Genomic DNA, 20242 nt, shown 5'->3' with positions numbered 1-20242 from the left:
TGGTTACATTATGTAAAAATGTCAAAATGTCAATAAAGATATTATTAAAAAAAAAAAAGCACAAAGGGTTTGTCCTGGAAAATTTTTGGAGTTACCTGAACAAAATCTGAAATGTGAATATTTTTACTCACTCCCCCAGCTAACTTTTGTCCAGGCTAGTCGTTATCTACACAAAATGTACCCAGATACAAAGAAATGGTGCTGGGGGTCTGTTTCCAGAGCACTGCCCTGATAACGTGAGCCAGGTCAGCCTAGGCAGCAGAATACCTATCATAAATTTAACTGAATCACTTTATGTGGCTATATTCAGTAGGGATGTGCATTCGTTTTCAATGCATTGGCAATCCGCAATGCATAAGTCCCTATTCGTTTTATTCCCTACGAATACAACATATCATATTAGTTTCATTCTTTTGGCTCGCAGTGATGTGAGGTATATGGGGAAGTCTCAGATATCAGCTATTTCCTGTGCAACCGGTGACCAGAGGTATTGTACAGCCTGAGAATGCCACCTCATGTGTATGTACGCACCAACGCCCTCCAACAGTGGCATCTGCATCCAGAAAAATCTGAGCAGAAAAAGCCGGCGTTCGATAGGTCCCATGTAGTAATTTAACCATCGCTCGACTCTTCAGGTACAGATAGAGAGATGAAAAGCAGATGTCCAAATACACTGCCAGGCTCTGGCATCTAGATCTAAATCAAAGTTCCAAGCATCTATGAGTGACTGTGGGGTATCTGTGCTGTACTGAGCTGCCAGTTTGCCTTTGTAGAAAATTGTGGTATTTTTAACTGCAGCACCCAGAGCTATTAGAAAAGATTCTATTGCGTTCAAAAATCGAAGTGTTTTGTTTAGGTCAAAATGACTGGCCAAAGCCTGTCTCAGCTGCAATTAAAACTCATGAAAAGTAGGGTCAAGTTCATACTCTTTGCACAGCTCCTGAAAGGACATAAACCCGTCATCCTCATCCCAGATTTGTGCAATAAAAATCAGGTCCTTATTCCTCCAATCTTTAAATATGGGGGAAAAGGTACACCCGGCTAGGACAGTGTTTTAAAATATTGGGGGAGGGGCTAGGGAGGACAAAGCTTCCAATTTGCCCCCCCCCCCCTAAAAATGTCCAGAGTTGCCTCCATATGTGTAATCTATGTGCTAGGATAGGACTTGCCCTACAAACACCAGGTGAGTGAGGCGAGGTGGCAGGCAGGAGAAACAGAACTGCCAAATTCACCGCTTCAGCCTGCTCCTTTTCTAACATTAACCAGGAAGCGTCTGAGTTATGGAGCCGTGCCTTCAGGCAAACTAATCTAGCAGCCCAATAATAACATTGAAGGTTAGGAAGGGCCTTGTCTCCCTGGACTTTTGGTAGCTATAGGCTACTCAGTTTTATCATAAAATTTCTTGCACTGCCACATAAATTGAGCGTTAGCGCTGTGTAACGCTACAAAACCACTGGTTGGTATGTTACAGGGAACCTGCTGAGAAAGTTTTAGGAGCAAATTCATTTTAAGAAGTTTAATCCCTTCCTTTCCACCTTAAAATTGGAAAACCAATTTGGTATAGGGACTTTAGAGTCCACCGGGAATATTTTGGATATATCTAAATTATCTTTGTAGCCCAAAAGAGCCCCATATTTGTCAGGTAGATGAAAACATCATCAGCATCTAAAGATATTTTCTGTTCCGGAGCACCCAACAGAAAACCACTAATATCCGGATGCTGACGAATTGCAGCCACTAAAGGTTCTATGGCCAAGTCAAACAGAAGAGGGGACAGAGGACAGTCCTGTCCAGTACTACCCCTATGTTAAAGAATGCAGATAGTGATCCCTTAATGACAAGCTGGGCTCTGATTTTTATGTAAATAGCTCATATCCACCCCAGGAACAAATGTGAAGCCCCACAGTAATAATATAAAGTGTTGAAACTCATATTTGGACTAAATATTGAACAAAGACACTGAGAAGCATCTGGATATATGTTTGTTGACTTGGAAAACTAAAAATTGTCCTCACTTTATTTTTCAATGCTTTTAGAACATAAGAACATGCCATACTGGGTCAGACCATCAAGCCCAGCATCCTGTTTCCAACAGTGGCCAATCCAGTCTACAAGTACCCAAAAACTAAGTCTATCCCATGCTACTGATGCAATTAATAGCAGTGGCTATTCCCTAAGTAAACTTAATTAATAGCAGGTAATGGACTTCTCCTCCAATAACTTATCCAAACCTTTTTTGAACCCAGCTACACTAACTGCACTAACCACATCCTCTGGCAACAAATTCCAGAGCTTTATTGTGCATTGAGTGAAGAAGAACTTTCTCTCATTAGTTTTAAATGTGCTATATAGTAACCGCCGCATCAGCAAGTTACCCCCATATTTGTTAACACAGACGGCAAAGTCGGGGCTTGTTGAATGAATCCAATTACCCTTTCCCCCCTGCTATTGAAGCAGAGAGCAATGATGGAGTTGCATCAATAGTATCGAGCCTTATTGGTTAAGGGTAGTAAAGGAAAATTTGGTTCTTACCTGCTAACTTTCGTTCTTGTAGTACCACAGATCAGTCCAGAACCCTGGGTTTACTCATCCTTGCCTGCAGACGAAGACAGAAAAAGCAAAACTGACACTGCTCCACACACACTGATGCCACCTGCAGTTCCCCAGCATTGATCTGTACCCAAGCTAAATGCAAAAAAACATAAAAAAAATTTCAATATATTAATTCCAAGGCATAACCTTGTTGGATGATTTTCAAGACTCACTGGTCTTTTGTAATGCAGGTCCACTCCTCATAGAACTTCAGCAAACTGCAGGAATTGATGAGTGGCCCATAGAACTGTCATTGGGACCCCTTGCTGGAGGATGGATTCTGGTACCATCATCTTGACCTCTGTCTAGTGCCTTGAAAGGAATGGGTCCTGCCTAGCGGTCTGGCTCTCTGGTTGCTCTGTTGCTTTTCCTGTCTATGCTGTGTGACCTGGGGAAACCTCCTCTGGTTGAGTTCCTGCTTCTATCTTCAGGCAGACTCTGTCTTCGATTCTCCCAGCTCCTTAACTAGCTTAGCCAGTTCTTCCTCAAAGAGGAATCCTCCTCTAATGGGTAATCTGCTTAACTTGGCTTTAGAGGCTGAGTCTGCTCGGAGATGCCGAGGGGTTCGGCAAACAGCAGCAGAAACAGCCATCTTCCCGAAGGAGGAGGAGAAAGGTAAAAGAGGTGAGGCAGAGCGGACGCAGCTGCCTGCGACCAATGGGCACAACACTCTTCTAGTTCTGCACCGCCACCCTCCGTACCTGACGCCTCCTCGGGTGGGGGAAAAAGAGGGCAGAGTCTGCCGCCAGACTGCCACCGGCTCCCGAGTTGCGGTGCTGCTGCTGGCAGAGTTATTAAAGTTTTTCTTTTTCTAAAAGGAGTATTTACCAGCTCTGGGAAATGCAGGGAGTTTCCTGCTGCTGAACGGCTTGGCCACAGCCAACCTCAGAGGAAGTAACCTACCAGCTGGGCTGTTGCTCCCATGGGCTTCTCTTCTTCACTGCTAGACCTGGAAGCAGAGGACCACCTCCATCTTCTCTGATGCACCCTGTTATACAGAGGGTCAGCATCAGGCCAAAGAATTCTCCATCTGCTGGTAGGTGGGAGAAACCCACTTATCCGGACGGGTCTGCAAGACAATTAGGAACATTCCTGATCCCAGACAGTTTACGTTATCTTCTTCCTATGGACTCCAATCTCCTGGGTAGGTGATCATGAAAGATTCCCTATTTAATTCACACTCGGCACCCCTCCCCTTCCATGTCAATCCACAAAGCTCCACAATGATTCAAAGAGCCACAAAACCAGCATGGACATTGCCTGGTTCTGGCGGAGATAACCGGACTTAGCTCTCACTCCTATCCTTGGAGCAAGAGGTCAAAGAGATTGAGGACCTCTTCAGCATAGCCTGGCCACCAGTGCAACCGTGGTTCGCTTCCTGAGTGGTGCATCAGGTGGAAATGGCCAGGAGTGGGTAAGACAGTACTGCACTGGTTGTAGGATTATTAGAAGGATTATTGAGAAAGGGAGGTGATATTATCCCCTGTATAGGTCCCTGGTGAGACCTCACTGGGAATACCGGGTACAATTCTGGAGACCCCACCTTCAAAAGGATATAAACAGGATAGAGTGGGGCCAGAGTGTGGCTACTAAAATGGTCAGTGGTCTTCATTCTAAAGCATATGGGGATGGACTTAAAGATTGAAGCTTGCATAGCCTGGACAGGGGGGATATGATAGAGACATTTAAATACCTCCAAGGTTTCTATGCACAGGAGGCGAGCCTCTTTGAAAGAAAAGGAGGGTCTAGAACAAGGGTTCATGTGATGAGAGTGAAAGGGGGGTAGGCTCAGGACTAATCTAAAGAAATATTTCTTTAGAGCGAGGGTAGTGGATGTATGGAACGGCCTCCATGTGGAGGGGGTGGAGATAAGAAAAGTAACTGAATTCCAGAAAGCATGGGATAAACCAGAGGATCTCTGAGGGAGTGGTAGGGACCGTAAAGCTGACAAGTTGGTGTGGATGGGCAGAATAAATAGGGCCACAATGGTCTTTTTTCTGTCATCCTTTTTCTCTGCGATTACCGCGCAGTTATAAGCCCTGCACCGACAGTTACTTTGTGAGAAGCGGCGAGTTAAGGGTTGAGATAAATGACAGATCAGCTGACCACACAGTTTTTAATGTACATGTTATCTGATATTTACAAACGTTTGATCGGACAGGTACAGAGGCTATCGTCGAGGGCCAGTTGGTGACAGTGAGGCACAGTATTATTATTAGGAAGCATGTGATGAAGGAGAGATTATTATTTATTCAGAGACATGCGTTCTCACAATTTCTCGGTCAGAGAGCGAGAGTGGGACACAAGAACTGCCGGGGACTGAGGGGTCTGCTCCGGGAAGGAGTAACGGTGAAACACAAAAAGGACAACCTGCCAGTGACAGCTGCAGAGAAAGTGAGTCTCTGTCCTCTCACCACTGACCCACGGGTCAGATTTTATTGTGCCTTTTCATTGCATGAGATTTTTGGATCCCTATATCTATCCTAAACTTTCTTTTTCTGTAGGCGCCTCTCCTTCTCTTATCTCCTCCTCCTGTTACCTCGATTTCTTTTATCCCACTCTCGTTTTTTTAATCTCTCTTTCCCTCTGGCTGTTTCTGTCTCTCTCACTCTGCACATCTCACTCTCTTACCTCTCTCTTTCTCCCGCTCCCTTCTTTGTGTTTGCTCCTCCTTATTCAGACATTTAAACAGAATTAGGTGCAAAATCTATAGAGTGGACGTTTGAAGGGGAACTGGTCCAGAGAACGAGAGCTGGCATTCGCAGGACCGAGGGATAAGGGGAAGATATTCCATCCTCAGGGAGCAAAAGCCCAAAGAAATCTGCATAAGAATGGAAGGCGTGATGGTGGGCAATGTACTGAGTAAAATCAAAGGAACGGCTACCAAACAAAGGGAAAGCGGTAAAACCACAAACTGGAAAATCACATGTGCAAATGGTGGTAGCCTTTTTACCAAATTCATTGTCCTAGAAGCCACCAAGCTAGGAAAAGTGGACGTGATTGCAGTAAATGCATCCTGATTCTATGACAATCAGGACTGGGAGGTGGCCATAGTGAGATGTAATCTTTTTGGAAAGGTCAGAATAGGTTAAAAAAAAAGAGGGTTATGAATATCTTTTGATGGGAGAGAAGAAATAAATGTCATCAAGCTTCAACGTGAACGAGGAGGAGCCAAGCTGCTGTGAGTTGTCTTGAAGAAACTTAAAACGTCTAATATTGTTGTAGGCGTAATATATAAGCTTCCATTACTAGAGGAAGATGTAGATATGAACATGATATATAAATATTTTAAATAGATAAAGTAAAGGTTTACATGTTCATGATGCATACAATTTTAACTTGAGTTTATCTATGAGTTGTTTTATGTTTACACATTGAAGTTTTATGTTTCTGCTGTAATCTGCTTAGCACGACAAAGTTAATATAGGCAGAATATAAATATTTTAAATAAATAAATAACAGAAGCTATCTAAATAATAACATGCAAAGAAGAGGTGCTGATGATAGAAGATTGAAATCTAGCAGATGTAGACTGGAGAGTACCACCTACACCTTCAGGTACAGTTGGAAGCAGGGGGACATAGGAATCCTTGCAAGAAGTATTTCTCAAGCAACTAGTTGAAGAATCTGCCGGGCCAGAACTCCACCCAAACCCTACCCACACTCCTCCCTTTCCCCTGATTTAAATTGTGCCACCGCGATGCGGCCGGTATCTTTTATTTATTTATTTAAGTTTCTATACCGATATTAGTGGGAACATCATATCGGTTTACATCAAGAACAAAAGGTTGGAAATTCCATAAAACAGGGTCATGGGGAAGGAGTAATAGGAACTGTGAGAACGCAGGATAGGAAGTATATAAGAACGGGCTACTCGAGAAGAGTGCCGCAACGATCCAAAGTAAGCATATAAATTTGTAAATAAAACATAACTTTAAACATACATATCTTGTGCATTAGGGCCTTATTGACTGCGATAACGACACATCTCAGTTCAAAGAATGATCCTGTTTGTTCACACAAATGTTTTGTGCAAAGTTACCAGATCAAAGGGGGTATATTTTTAAAGAACTAGATTTATATGGGTAAAAGCCAGTTTTATCCACAAAAATCTTTTGAATATGGGCCTCTGTGTATCAAAAGAGGAGCTATAAATTGGAATTCCTTCTTGGCAGCCAGAGCTCGCAGACTGTTCCTGTTATCATTATTTTGTTGGTTGGTATCTGTATGATTTGCCCTGTCTGAAATAAAAAGGACTTGTTTTATAAAATAATTACTGTGATGGATACTAAAAAAAAATCACTCTTAGTAGCTTTGCTTTTTGCAGTAGATGCCACCGTGAATCTTCCATGGCAAAACTGTAACTTTTTAACAATTACCATTGTATGAAAGGACGCTGTTATCGTTCTACTCCATGTGTTACTCTATAAAGATAAAATATAGATAAAGATTCTCCCTCGTTCTCAGTTTCACTGCATCGCTCCTCTGCTGTGTCTACCGATGATTCTTACCCTGTGCAATCTAATTCCTCTCAGCAGGAAGCAGGATCCTCTCTCACAGCCCTGAGGTCTCACGATGATCAGACTGAGCACCGCAGACCCATCACCGGTGACAGAACCAGGAGCTGGGACAGTAGAGGATTGGAGATTATTAGATTCGATGTACAATTTTATTTCATGGGAAAAGTATACCGACCTTGTTTCTTTATTTCTCTCCCTCTTTGGTTTGGTTGGAAATGGAATAGTCATCTGGTTCCTTGGCTTCAAGATCAAGAGGAACAAATTTACTATCTATATTCTGAACCTGGCGATGTCCGACTTCCTTTTCCTCCTTGGCAACTCATTAATGATTTCCTTAGAGCAAGCTTGGAGTTACCTTTTAGATATACCTCTTCATGTTTACAAGATCCTTAACATCCTGTATCTTTTTGGCTACAACACCAACCAGTATCTCCTAACAGCTATAAGCACTGAGAGGTGCTTTTCCATACTCTATCCTATCTGGTACCACTGCCAGCGCCCAAAACATCAGTCGACCATCTTGTGCGCCATCCTCTGGGCTCTCGCATCCTTGGTGACTGCAATAGAATATTTTCTTTGTATTGATGAATTCTATTTCTCTTGGAACCCAACTATGGAAACTAATAATTGCTTGGCTGTGTCCATCTTCTTATGCATCCTAACTTTCCTGGTCTTTACTCCCATCATGGTCACATCCAGCCTGATGCTTCTTATCAAAGTCCAGAAGAGCTCACAGAGACGCCAGCCATCAAAGCTCTACGTCATCATTGTGGTTACTGTGGCTTTGTTTCTCACCTGTTCCTTACCCTCCAGGGTCCTCCTGTTCATAGAATACTATCATCAGGAATTCTTCCAAGATATCTTCATATGGGTCTTTCTACTGTCTATAATCAGCAGTTGTATGAACCCAGTTCTTTATTTTTATCTTGGGAACTGCAGCAGGCAAAGAACCACTAGATCCTTTAAGGAAGCACTTCAGCAGGTCTTCAAGGATGAAACAATCATGTCATGAGAAAGGAAAGACCCCCAAATGTGTTTCTTAGTCACAGTGGCATGGAAGACTCTCCTGCGTTAATGATCTTGACTATGAGTGGGATGCCGTCTCCTTAGCTATGATTTGACACAGAGTGATCTGAAATTAGTGATGTGCAGATTACGATCTGTGATTACTGTGGTGATTCTCAGACGGTGTCTACCTGGAACTCAGCACTAATGAACTCACATGAACATCTCTTTTTCAAAACTATTGTCATTTAAAACATGGTTAGTCAATAGTATCCACAGTACCAATCTTTGCTGTTAGATTAGAAAACTGAAAAATGAGTTAGATATCCTGAATCAAATGAAAGGGTGCTCTAATAGGCACCATACTGAACATTATCAAGGATACATTTAAAAAACATTAAAAAGCACAGAGGGTGTCAAAGTAGGCAAACCCCAACTTTAGCTATCGGATTTGATTCTGAAAATGCCTTCCACCGGGTTTCTCGGACCTGTCTTTTCTCAGTGCTGAAAAGATATGGCTTCCAAGGTGCAATTCTGCAATACATTTCATTAAAGACCCTATCTCTTTCATTATCTTGAATGGCTGCAGATCGGAAGAAGTCCATCTGCAAAGGGGGGTACGTCAGGGATGTCCCTTGTCCCCCCTACTGTATATCCTCTCCATAGACCCTCTTTTGTGGAAAATTGATCAATCCCTAAGCACAGAGGGGTTTAGCCTCAAATCTGAAGGGTCGGCGCCCACACCTTTTAAGTCCGCAGCCTTTGCAGATAGGGGTAGATTTTCAAAGGGTCACATGCATTATATATGCGCGTAACCCCCGAAAACCTACTCCTGCACGTGCCAAACCTATTTTGCTTAGGCTCGGTGGAGCGCACAAACCCGGGATGCGCGTATGTCCTGGGGCTTTCAAAAATGGGCAGTCCGGGGGAGGGGCTGGGGGTGTGACGACAGTCCGGAGGTGGTCCTGAGTGCTCCGGCACAGAGCGCCGGCAGATGGCTGGCGCGCGCAAGTTACGCCTTCCTCAGGCGTAACTCCTGAAAAAAAGGTAAGAGGGGATTTAGTTAGGGCTGTGGGGTGGGTTAGATAGGGGAAGGGAGGGAAAGGTGGGGGGATCGACAAAACATTCCCTCCAAAGCTTCTCCAATTTCGGAACAGCCTTGGATGGATGGGGAAAGCCATCGGGGCTCCCAAAAAGTTTGCACCCCCTTCAGTGCGCCAACCCCGGATTTTATAACATGCGCATGTTAGAAAATCGGGTGTACATTTGTACACGTCGGGTAGCACGCACAACTGTACCCCGCGCGCGTAACATTTAAAATCTGCCCCATAATGTTATCATTTTTTTTAAAGTATAAGCAGAAATCGCTTCCAGCTTTGCCAGATTTACAAACCCAGTTTGGAACATTTGCTGGGTTAAAAATCAGCCATGATGAATCTGAGGCCAGCGACGTGAGCAGTAATGTTCGCTCAATGTGGCAGGACTCCTTTCCTCTTAAATGGGTGACTGATTCTCCGCAGTATCTGGGCATTAAGATCCCTGTGAATCTAGATGCCTTCTATACAGTGAATATTTCACCCCTTTTTCATAATATGCAGTGGTCACTAAAACTTTGGCAGAATCTCCCACTATCTTTGATAGGCAAGATACAGCTTATTAAAATGATAATCCTCCCAAAATGGTTATGCATCCTTCAGATGGCTCCTGTATGGCTATCCAGTTGGAACTGCAAAAAGGTGGAACGACTAATAAGAACATTTTTGTGGAAAGAAAGGCGGGCAAGAATATTCATGACAACTCTTATGAGACCTATGATGGGAGGGGGCTTGGGATGTCCTAATTGGAGATTACAATAATCAAAAAAGTCACATGTATCATATGGTTCTTTTCAATGGGGTTTATCCTCATTTGTGGGCTAATGCACACTTCCGCCTGCCGGCGTTTTTAACTTTTATGTACAATTGCCGATTCGGCTGCCCATTCATAATACGATCACAGGATAACCCATTTTTTAAAAGACCATCATTGAACACTGCCGCTTGATTTTACAACAACCGATATTTTATAGAATTTTTTCCTTTTTTGAAATTTTTATCTTTTTTTCTTTTAAGTAGTATTTTCACTAACCTCTTTTCACTGAATGTCCAACATCTTTCTTAAAGAGAATAAATCCACTTATCTTTTCAGTGGAAAAAATGAAATCCCAACTGCTCGCGCTTTGTTGGCTTGCCCGACACCGCTGGTGTTTCGAAGTATATTCTTCGTCAGGGGCTTAGATGCTGAAAAGGTGAAAAAAACATATCAAACACAACTTTTTAGATGTTAAAATCCCTATTCCAAAGAACGGAGACTTATGACATTGAAGAGTGAATCAAAGTATGCGACTAATGCAGATCCGCCATCTTGACGCTCACGTTTTAAGAACACGTTGGCATTCAAAAGGGACCAATCAGAGAGCCCGCAATTTGGAGACGACTGAACTATTCAAATGGCCCTTTAAATCGAGGGCCAATCAATAACATTGTTCATTCCCCGTGGTGATTCTGAATTTAATTTAAAAATCCATTTCTGCTCTTTATAGTTGAGAAAGGTATGTATATCTCCCTTTCTGACCGTTTGTGGGACCATATCCAAAACAGTCCATTGTAACTCTGTAAACTCATGTCCCTCTGAGATACAATGTTTGACCATAGGGGCTTCTAAATTTTTTGTATTCAATCTACTCCTATGTTCTCTAAGTTGCACTCTGACGGGCCTTGATGTCCGACCAACGTAAAGCATAGGACAGCCACATTGGATAACATACACCACTTGGTGTGAATTGCAGTCTGTTAAGAATTTTTTCTTATATGTAATATCTGTACATGGATCTCTCCAAGTTTCTCCAATGATTGACATGTCACACATGTCACACTTTCCACATGTAGAGTGTGAACCGATAACTTCCGATGTAGAAGGGGAAAGCAGAGCTGCTCTTACAACATGATTTTTAATATTTAATCCCCTTTGGAAGGAAATTAATGGAAATTCTTGAAATACTGCGTGTAATTGAAGTATATGCCAATGTGCATATATACTCCTCACTATATCCCCAACTCTGTCAGTGTACTGTAACACACATACATCCTGAGAGATTGATTTCTTATCAAGATTTAAGAAAGATGTTGGACATTCAGTGAAAAGAGGTTAGTGAAAATACTACTTAAAAGAAAAAAAGATAAAAATTTAAAAAAAGGAAAAAATTCTATAAAATATCGGTTGTTGTAAAGTCAAGCGGCAGTGTTCAATGATGGCCTTTTAAAAAATGGGTTATCCTGTGATCGTATTATGAATGGGCAGCCGAATCGGCAATTGTACATAAAAGTTAAAAACGCCGGCAGGCGGAAGGGTGCATTAGCCCACAAATGAGGATAAACCCTATTGAAAAGAACCATATGATATATGTGACTTTTTTGATTATTGTGGTTATTGTGTCACATTTTTCTCCAGTTCTTTTTCTTCTATAGTGTTAAATTAAACTAATTGGAGATTATACAACCTTTTGTGTCTTTTACGCTATATGAGGGATTGACTGTGGAGTCTTCTCAGTATATTCCTTCGGAGTACCTCAAGTCTGTTCATTAAATCCCTTACTTCATTTAGATCGTTAATTACAGCAGCACATTCTTTTTACATCCTGCAGAGCTGCCTGGATCTACCTATGGAAGTGGGTGGGGAACCCTTATAAGCTTTCGCCTCTGTTAAAAATGACTGATAATGTACTTTTCTCACCTGGGATGGGAAACTCAGTACTTCATAGATGGAAAGATAAAGGCTTGGTCTTCATCCATCAACATTTCTTACCACAATCAGGTAAAGTGTGTAGTTTCCAGGATTTGCAACGCCAATATCTGCTCCCCCTAAGGACTTCTTTGCTTAGATGCAGCTCTGTCATTTTGTGAAAAGTCACATTCCTGCCTTTCAACCCTCAGAGGCCACTGACACCCTTATTACCATAGTTGTGGGCAAAGGGATAGACAGACCCTCTATTTCTGAGTTTTTGACAAAGTTGTGAAAGTTCTCCAGCAAAGATGAGCTTGTTCATTTGTATAAACACAAATGGCAATCTTGGTTGAAATTTCGACTATCATTCTCTGATTTTGAAGCCTGTTTTTTGTCCAGGGAAGTCGTTATCTACACAAAATGTACCCAGATACAAAGAAATGGTGCTGGGGGTCTGTTTCCAGAGCACTGCCCTGATAACATGAGCCAGGTCAGCCTAGGCAGCAGAATACCTGCCATAAATTTAACGGAATCACTTTATGTGGGTATATTCAGCATAATAATTACCAGGCATGTCCTGCTGAATATCTGGGAAAAGTTCTGCATAATTTTCCCTGGTTAACTGTATCTGGCTTTCTCATTATCCACCTCCAAATTGTGCATATTTTACCTCAGCAATTTGCTTGTGCTCCTTTGGGAGCCCATGAGGGATCAAAAAATAGCACAGAGAGAGAGAGAGAAGAGAGCATGGGAAGCAGAGAGAAAAGAACAGTGAAGGGGGAAAGGCAGGCAAGAGAAAAGGCATTTTTAGGAGGAAAAAAAAAAGACAACCTGTAGTGAAGCAAAGTGTGAGAAGAGAAGAAAGGTAAAAAAAAAAAAAAGAATTAAACACGAAATGGAGGAAAACTGAGAAAAAACAAACAAAGAATGAAATAAATATTCAGACCACCAGAAAGGTTGGAACTAAGTGTATCTCAATGCCCTTTTTTTGGTGCATGGTAAATAACAAATTACAATAGGTCTGGGTAATGCATGTCGGAGATGGGGGGAATAGAGGAGTATGGAGCCTATAGTAAGAATACTGTAATTAAGAAAGAGATGTAATAACTAACTCTCTGAAGGAGTTTGGAGAGTGGTCAGACACTGCACTCTGTGTAACTGTTCTCTTTCCTACCACCAATTCCTTGTAAACCAAAGAAAAATCTTCCTTATAATAAAGATGTCATTATTAGCCATATTTGGTTCTCCTGTGTATTGGGAGCAAAACATACATAACTTGCAATGAAATATCACTTTAAATCATACAGAAATAGGACTGGAAAAGTTTTACATTGGAGAATTCTGAATGAGAAAGGGCTTTATGAAAGAAATGTACTGAATCAAATCAGTCCTAGGAATCAAACAGATTCTCACCCTGACAAACAAGGGGAGTCAGACCTCTGATACCCAGTTCTCAGGCAACAGAAAGAGAGAAAGCCAGACAGGATGGAAGAGTGTGCACACATTCTTTTTCTATGGTCATCCTTGGACTTGGCCTTTTAGCTGAGAGAAGATGACCCATCCAGGCAGGGAAACAACAAATGACTAGCCATGAGCTTAGCGGAGCTAACATCACTGAAAGTTGAGACTGTGGAGGGCCTGAATCACTGAATGCTAAATAAGTCATGAGCCTAGTGGAGCTATAAACCCAAGGCAGAAAAAACCCTCCTACCAAGAGAGAGGAACTGAAGGACTGCGTTAGATCTGGAGGTGAAGCAGTCCCCCCAGGACCCCAGCGGCAGATCAAGAGATGATCCTGGGTCCCCCTTGAGCAAGTTGACCACAGCAGCAGTTCGAGTGGTCTCCCTGGAGGGTGTGGACCCCAGCAGGATATTGAGTGGTCCCTGGAGGAAGGGCACCTCAGTGGCAGATCGGGAGGGACCCTGGATGCTCCTTGAGCAAGGGGTCTCCAGTGGCAGATCGAGTGGTCCCTCAGGAAGGCATGGACCCCAGTGGCAGATTGAAATGTGATCCTGGATCCTCTTGAGCAAGGGGATCTCAGCGGCAGATCGAGCAATCCCCCAGGATGGCATAGATCCCAGCAGCAGATTGAGAGGTTTCCAGAAAGAAGGGGACCCCAGGGGCAGATTGGGAGGTGGCCCTGGGTCTCCCATGAGCAAGGGGACTCCAGCAGAAGATCGAGTGGTTCCCCTGGAAGGCATGGACCCCAGCAGCTTTCCAGGAGGCAGAGTCAGGTCCCCCAGGAGGGCATGAACCTCTGCAACAGACCGGAATGTGGAGTCGGGTCCCCAGGAGGGCATGGACCCCAGTGTTGGCACAGACCCTTCCGCAGAGGGGAAGTGGCACTGAGGAGATGGAAGCGATTTAGATACCACAGAGGTAACAAACCAATGAAGGCACATACAATTCCCAAAGAGCACAAATCCAAACAAGAATCACAAAATCTATCACTGTGAAATATTCTTTATTAAATATAATTCACCTTAATATCAATGTATAACACCAGTCAATTTTCTATCACAATCTTGAATACTAGAATCATCCCCGCCCAAATATAATTGAATTATTTACACAACAAATATGTTTGTTAAAAATCATATACCACACATCATACACATACCTTTCACTGCTACAAACACTTATACAATAAAATCAAAGTTATACAACTGCCAGCCTTGTTCACAGTCCCAGTTGTTTCCTGGGTTGAAGGGAGGGAAATCCCACCCTCTAACACTTTCTCCCCCAAGTGGAGGCACCAGACACCAAGAACATGAGGACCGACAGAGCCTGCCCTAGGGGAAAGGGAAAGATTGAAAGGAAATAGCAAGAATTAAAGGGGATGTAAATGCTGCGATGGTTGAGAACGCAGATAACAGTTCCAGAGCCATATCCCAAATTTCTATTTTTTAATGGACACTGTTACTGCACCAGGGCTTCCTGTTCCCAGGTATGAAAACAGCAAGGCCTGAAATGGCAATTGGCTACCAGTGGAGGAGGTGGAGGCCGTTATGTTAACAGATTCTGGGCTTGCTTGGGACGGATATGGAGGGCAGTGGTAGGGAAAGGGTTGATGGATCAGGTAAAAATAAATATGGGGTGGAGAAGGAACTAGTGTTGGGTTGCATATGGATGTTGCATGCTCATCTAACCAAGGTGAAAGAATCTCAGCTGGGTAGATCAAAATGGCCAGGTTGGTATTTTCCTGCTGTCATTTACTCTTTTCTTGTGTTACCATCCAAGGTAATCATTTCCCGCTGCATTCTAGTGGAGTGGTTTCTATTCCGTGAGTTTTCTTCCTGAGCAGCATCCCCAGAACATTTGCTGGGAAGTTAATAGGGGAGTGGCGGGATCTCTGGTGCTACTGTGAAGAATTAATCAAAGGGGATATTAGACATCACTGTCGGCTCCTTTCCTGTTCCCACAACCCTCTGCTCAGTCTGCAAATGCAGAGAGAAAGCAGCCACCTGCACCCGGGTCAGTTTGAACAGGCGGATCCAGTCCTGGTTTTGTCCACTTGCAGGATGAAAGAAAAGAAATAGATGCCTGTAGTCTTAAAACAATCCTTTATTGCAGTGGAGACACAAAGGCCTTTGCTAGTGGAGTTCTGCTATCGCGAATGCTTCAAGACGCAACATAAGAGATCATACAGCTCTTTATATGATCACATTATATTCTTAGTCGATATATAACTAATGAATTCAAGAAGATTATTGTAAGCCCCTGAGGCAGCCGTTTTGAAACGGCGAAACTCGGCCAGAGTCGGGCTACCCTTGTGTCTCCACTGCAATAAAGGATTGTTTTAAGACTACAGGCATCTATTTCTTTTCTTTCATCCTGACGGCTATTATAGATCGCCTTCCTTCGTGCTTTTTGTCCACTTGCATGCAGGGAGCTGTAGTCCTACTTAGTGAAATCAGAACATCTCCAAGCTTGCAATGCGACGAAGCCAGGTCTGGAACAACCTGTTTGGATGGATCTGGGTTAGGTCGCAACCTTAATCATGGGAACCAATGCTTTCCCTTCACGCTTGCTGCTGCTCAAACTGAAGAAAGAAATGGTGGGAGCAGGACAGAGAGCTTCTGCTCTTGCTGGACTTTATAAAAGCACTGTCATGCTTTTTTTTGGAGGGGAGGGTGAAAAGGTATCCAGGCCCTGGAAAACTTGGGAAGCCTGCTGAAGACTTGAAGCTTGGGTTCAAATCCAGGTGAGCACCCACCCAGTACATAAAGAAGACGCTGTTCCCATAAAATGTGTACTCCATGCTCATTACAGCAGTAGAAATATTTTGCACGGATAGTGAATTTTGCTTTTGAAGTTCGTTCAAAAAAATTAACTTTTAAAATGACCGAGCCAGAAATAATCTGAAAATCCACCACAAATCATTTAGCTACCAGTTTTGAGATTCTGCACATTTTGCTTTAATTGTAAATTTGGAACCAGGCAAAAAAACACCTCTATATTTTAAGAAAATGTATTTTAAAAGTTGTGCGTGCTGAAACTATAGTTCAGATCCTTTTTGGGACAATTGTCAGTAGTCTGTGGGGGTGTGAGGTGGGGGTCAGACCTTGTGAGGGAACTACCCAGGCAGTGTCTCAGGAAACTAGGGGTACAAACTGCCTGTGCGCCTTGCACCTCCTGTTAGAGGTTAAGCAAAAGGTCAGGTCATTCTGAAAATCAAATCTGCACATGGCGGTTTCCTCTTCCAACCTAAATGCAGCTCAGAGCACGCACACTGAGAAAACCCCTGTGCTCTAAGCCACTCTGATGGGAACAATTTTTAACCAGGGCAATCGACCAAGGCAAATGCCTTTGAAAATTCTCCTCTCCCATTTGATCCCCAGAGCCCAACATTATGTTCAATTAAGGGTCATGATATGAAACTCAGGAGCGACGTCAGGAAGTGTTTCTTCATGGACAGGGTGGCGGATTGCATGGAATGCCCTCCCACAGGAGGTGGTGAAGAGAAGGGCATGGGATAAACCCAGAGGATCCCTAATGGATAGAGGATGGAGATGAAGATATTTCTGCATGGGGGTAATCTGCTCGGAGCGGCAGTTACTACCCTAAGCAAATTGCTGGACAGATTGGATGGACCCTTTAGGTCATTATCTGCCATTTTATGTAACTTTCCTCGGCTACCGTGCTGAGAGCCCCCTAGTGATGATACAGATGAACTACAAGAGAAATACCATTTCTTAGTGCATCTGAAGAGGATGCCGGGAAAATAGAAAACATAAGAGTCTAGTTACTAAAGGTTTTCTCCCACTTTGTGTCTAAGGGAAAAATGCTTAGTAAACAGGGCCCAAAGTTTTTGGTTAAAACACAAGGAGACATGAACATTTCCTGATGCCCGGTTTCCTCCTCTGGTACAGGAATTTGCAGGTGGTTGTGACTCTGTTGGTTCCACAGACCTCCATGCTATTGCCTGGGAGAAGTGGTGAGGAGGACCCCATGGGTAGGAAGTAAAAGGGCGATGTCGCTACACAAATGTATGTATTTATTTACCTGATTTAGGAAATTAGCAAGCAGATAATCCAAAGGAAACCTGGAAACGCAGCAGATGACAGTGGCAGTAAAGCCCCAGGGAAGTCCGGATTCTGATTCTCTGCTTTGCAGGTCTCAGGTGTGACTGGGATACTTTTGTCATTTCTGGCAGCTAGTGAGAGGCTGCTGAGTCTGGCTCTGAGCAGCTGTGCCCCAAGCATTGCACCGAAATGCTGGCCAGCAGGGTGCAACCCTAAAAACTGTAATTATTCTCTTTTACGACTTTCTTAATGAAAGAGAGCCAACAAGGAGCAGGAGAATTTGCTGTTACCTGCCATTTCATTCTGAATACGTTACAGGGCATTTCAGCTCTGTTTCATGCAATACAATGTTATATAGTTGTCTTTGTACTAATACATGGCAAAACATTTTACAAACACGAATACAGTAAATGCAAGCACAATAAATCTGTTTAAACAAATAAGACTAAATTAGTAAGGTAAGTCTTGAGACAGGAGCTGAAGGAAGATATTGGTGAGAAGAGACACAAATAAGTCATTCCAGACAGCATGCAAGTGAGGATAATCTACCACCGGCTATGGTGGGATTATGAGTTGGCTACAGAGAAGCAGAATAAAGGGAGCAACGCTGAAAGGACCAGGGTGGAGAGGAGGAGAGAGAACAAAAATCCATGGAAGATTTTTTTTTTCTTCTGGTAATTTCCTTCTGTTCCTTTTGGGTTTCCAGTTTAATCAAAAGCACAACTGAGATCTGGAACCATAAACCTTCATTCACAACTATCTGGGGATCTGTTAAAAACATATTTATATCCTCTCCCAACTCACTTAGCCCACTCTTTGCAGTAATGATCCTCGGCAGAGGGCCATGCCCCAGCTCTCCAGCTGGAATCCTATAGTTGTGGGCTCTAGGTCCAGCCACCGGCTGTTGCTTTCATATGATTACTGGGAGCACTGCCTCTGACTGGCTCGACCCGGAGAGCAGAGTCCTGGCCTGAGAATCAAATCTAGGTCTTTTTGCATGGTGGACAGAGTTAGGGTTTTGCCGCACCTCCTCTCCCCATAAGGTCAGACAACAGGGAGCAGAAGTCTCTAGGCATGATCCTGGCACACCACTGCTATCTCACTCATGCTGGCTGCCAGTCAAACAGTGGATAAAATTCAAAATACTGCTTATAATGTATAGTTCGATGCAGAGTATGGCACCTGAATATCTAACCGATTTATTTGTCTCATGTATTCCCGGAAAGTCTTTACGATCAAATACCAGCCAGTTATTGGAAGTCCTAACTGCTAAGGTTATACGAATACAGGAAATAAGGACTCGGGCTCTCTCTGTGCTTGGGCCAGGATTCCTGTACAGGTTCGGAGCATCCCAGTGGTGAAAGTCTTTAGGAAAAAGCTTAAGGCACTTTTATTTGAGGACGTGTTTAAGCGTTAGAATTTTGTATGGAGTGGGTTACTTATTAGTTATCTTTATTGTTTTTACATGTAAGTTTTAATAAGAGTTGTATTTGTTATATGTGTCTAAATATTGTTTAAATGTTTATTGTAACCCGCATTGAACAAGGACTTGCAAATTATTATTCACATCAGTTTAAAATCAGTTATCAGTAAAGTTATGTTGGAAGCACATTCATCAGGGGCGGTTCTATAGTGAAGCAGGGTGAGGAGACCGCCTGAGGCGGCAACGTTTTGGGAGCGGCAAAAAAGGTGCCCCCCAAAATGCTCCTGCGGTGGCCACCTCACCTTACCATGAGACAAATACCCACCAGATTCACACTCTGCGGGCTTGAAGAAGGGCTCTGCACGGGTGGCGCACAACAGTAATGCACTCGCGGGGTTCCCACCCCCAAGGGCTTGCAAAGTGGCCTTGCGTTGGCGCACATATATGACATGCCCATGGGATTCCCATCTCCCGCAGGCCTGCAGAAGACCCTCCCCGTGGCACATCTGAATGGACGTGACCGCAGGGGTCTCACCCTCATGGGCCTGCAGAGAAGACTCACGGTGGAGCACCTCGATGACACCCCCGCAGGGTTCCCCATCTCCTGCGGGCCAGGAGACGAACGTCAGGGCTCTGCCGCCGATGTCATGCCAGTGGGTTTCCACACAACACCGGCAGAAAGTAAAGGAAGACAGAGCGAGAGGAAGGAAGGGAAGAGAGCTAAGAGAGAAGGGGGGGTGTGGCTGAAGGAGTAAGAGCAGAGGAAAGGAGGGGAGAAGAGGGAAGATGTGAGGGAGAAGGGGGGATGATGTGTGAGAAGACAGGGTCAATGAGTGGAGAGGGAAGGATGGGTAAGTGAGATGGGAGGTTTGAGTAAGATGGGAGGGGTAGAAGGAAGGAAGGGGTAAGAGGAGTGAATAGGAAGGAAGAGGGGGTGAGGAGAGAGGAGTGAATGAATGGAGAAAGGAGGGAAGGGTGAGGATGGAAGAGAGGGGTGAATGAGCATGGAAAAGGGAAAGAGAATGGCAGGGTAGGGAAGACAAGAGTAGGTGAGAAGAGATGAATGAGGAGAGAAGAAGTGAAAGAGGAAGGAGGAGGTAAGAAGAGAGGGGTGAATGGGAAGAGGAGAGAAGGAGGAGTGAAAGAGAGCACAGGGAAGGTGGTTGAATGAGACGGGGAGAAGAAAGGGTGGGTGAGTGACAGACTGAGTGAGGAAGGAGGGAATATAAGTGGGTGAGTGAGAGGGGAGGAAAGGGAAGTGGGATGTGAGCAAAGAGAAGAAGTGAGGGAGAGAGTAGGAATTAGAGAGGGAGCAAGAATGAATGGGGTGTGTGAATGGGAGAGAGTTCAGGGCTGCCCAGGATGCTGCAGTTTTGGGGGCAGCACAGCTGTGTCAGGACTGGGACGGTTGCACC

At 43.8% G+C, this 20242-nt stretch overlaps 1 protein-coding gene across 1 annotated transcript; it reads left to right on the top strand.

Moving 5' to 3' along the window:
- The first annotated feature begins 4834 nt into the window (after nucleotides 1–4834).
- LOC115075220 (mas-related G-protein coupled receptor member H-like) lies at nucleotides 4835–8386 on the top strand. Its single transcript, XM_029575499.1, has 2 exons — nucleotides 4835–4986; nucleotides 7128–8386. The coding sequence occupies exon 2, from the start codon at nucleotides 7168–7170 to the stop codon at nucleotides 8122–8124; it is 957 nt and encodes a 318-aa protein (XP_029431359.1). The 5' UTR covers nucleotides 4835–4986; nucleotides 7128–7167; the 3' UTR covers nucleotides 8125–8386.
- Nucleotides 8387–20242: the final 11856 nt, after the last annotated feature.

This window comes from Rhinatrema bivittatum, chromosome 13, assembly GCF_901001135.1.
Source record: "Rhinatrema bivittatum chromosome 13, aRhiBiv1.1, whole genome shotgun sequence".
NCBI lineage: Eukaryota > Metazoa > Chordata > Amphibia > Gymnophiona > Rhinatrematidae > Rhinatrema > Rhinatrema bivittatum.
The sequence above is the reverse complement of the archived record's forward strand: the minus strand, read 5'-3'. Positions and strand labels throughout refer to the sequence as shown.

Bases quoted from the DNA above. Each gene is read 5' to 3' on its own strand.
- LOC115075220 (XM_029575499.1), top strand. From the start codon at position 7,168: ATGATCAGACTGAGCACCGCAGACCCATCACCGGTGACAGAACCAGGA.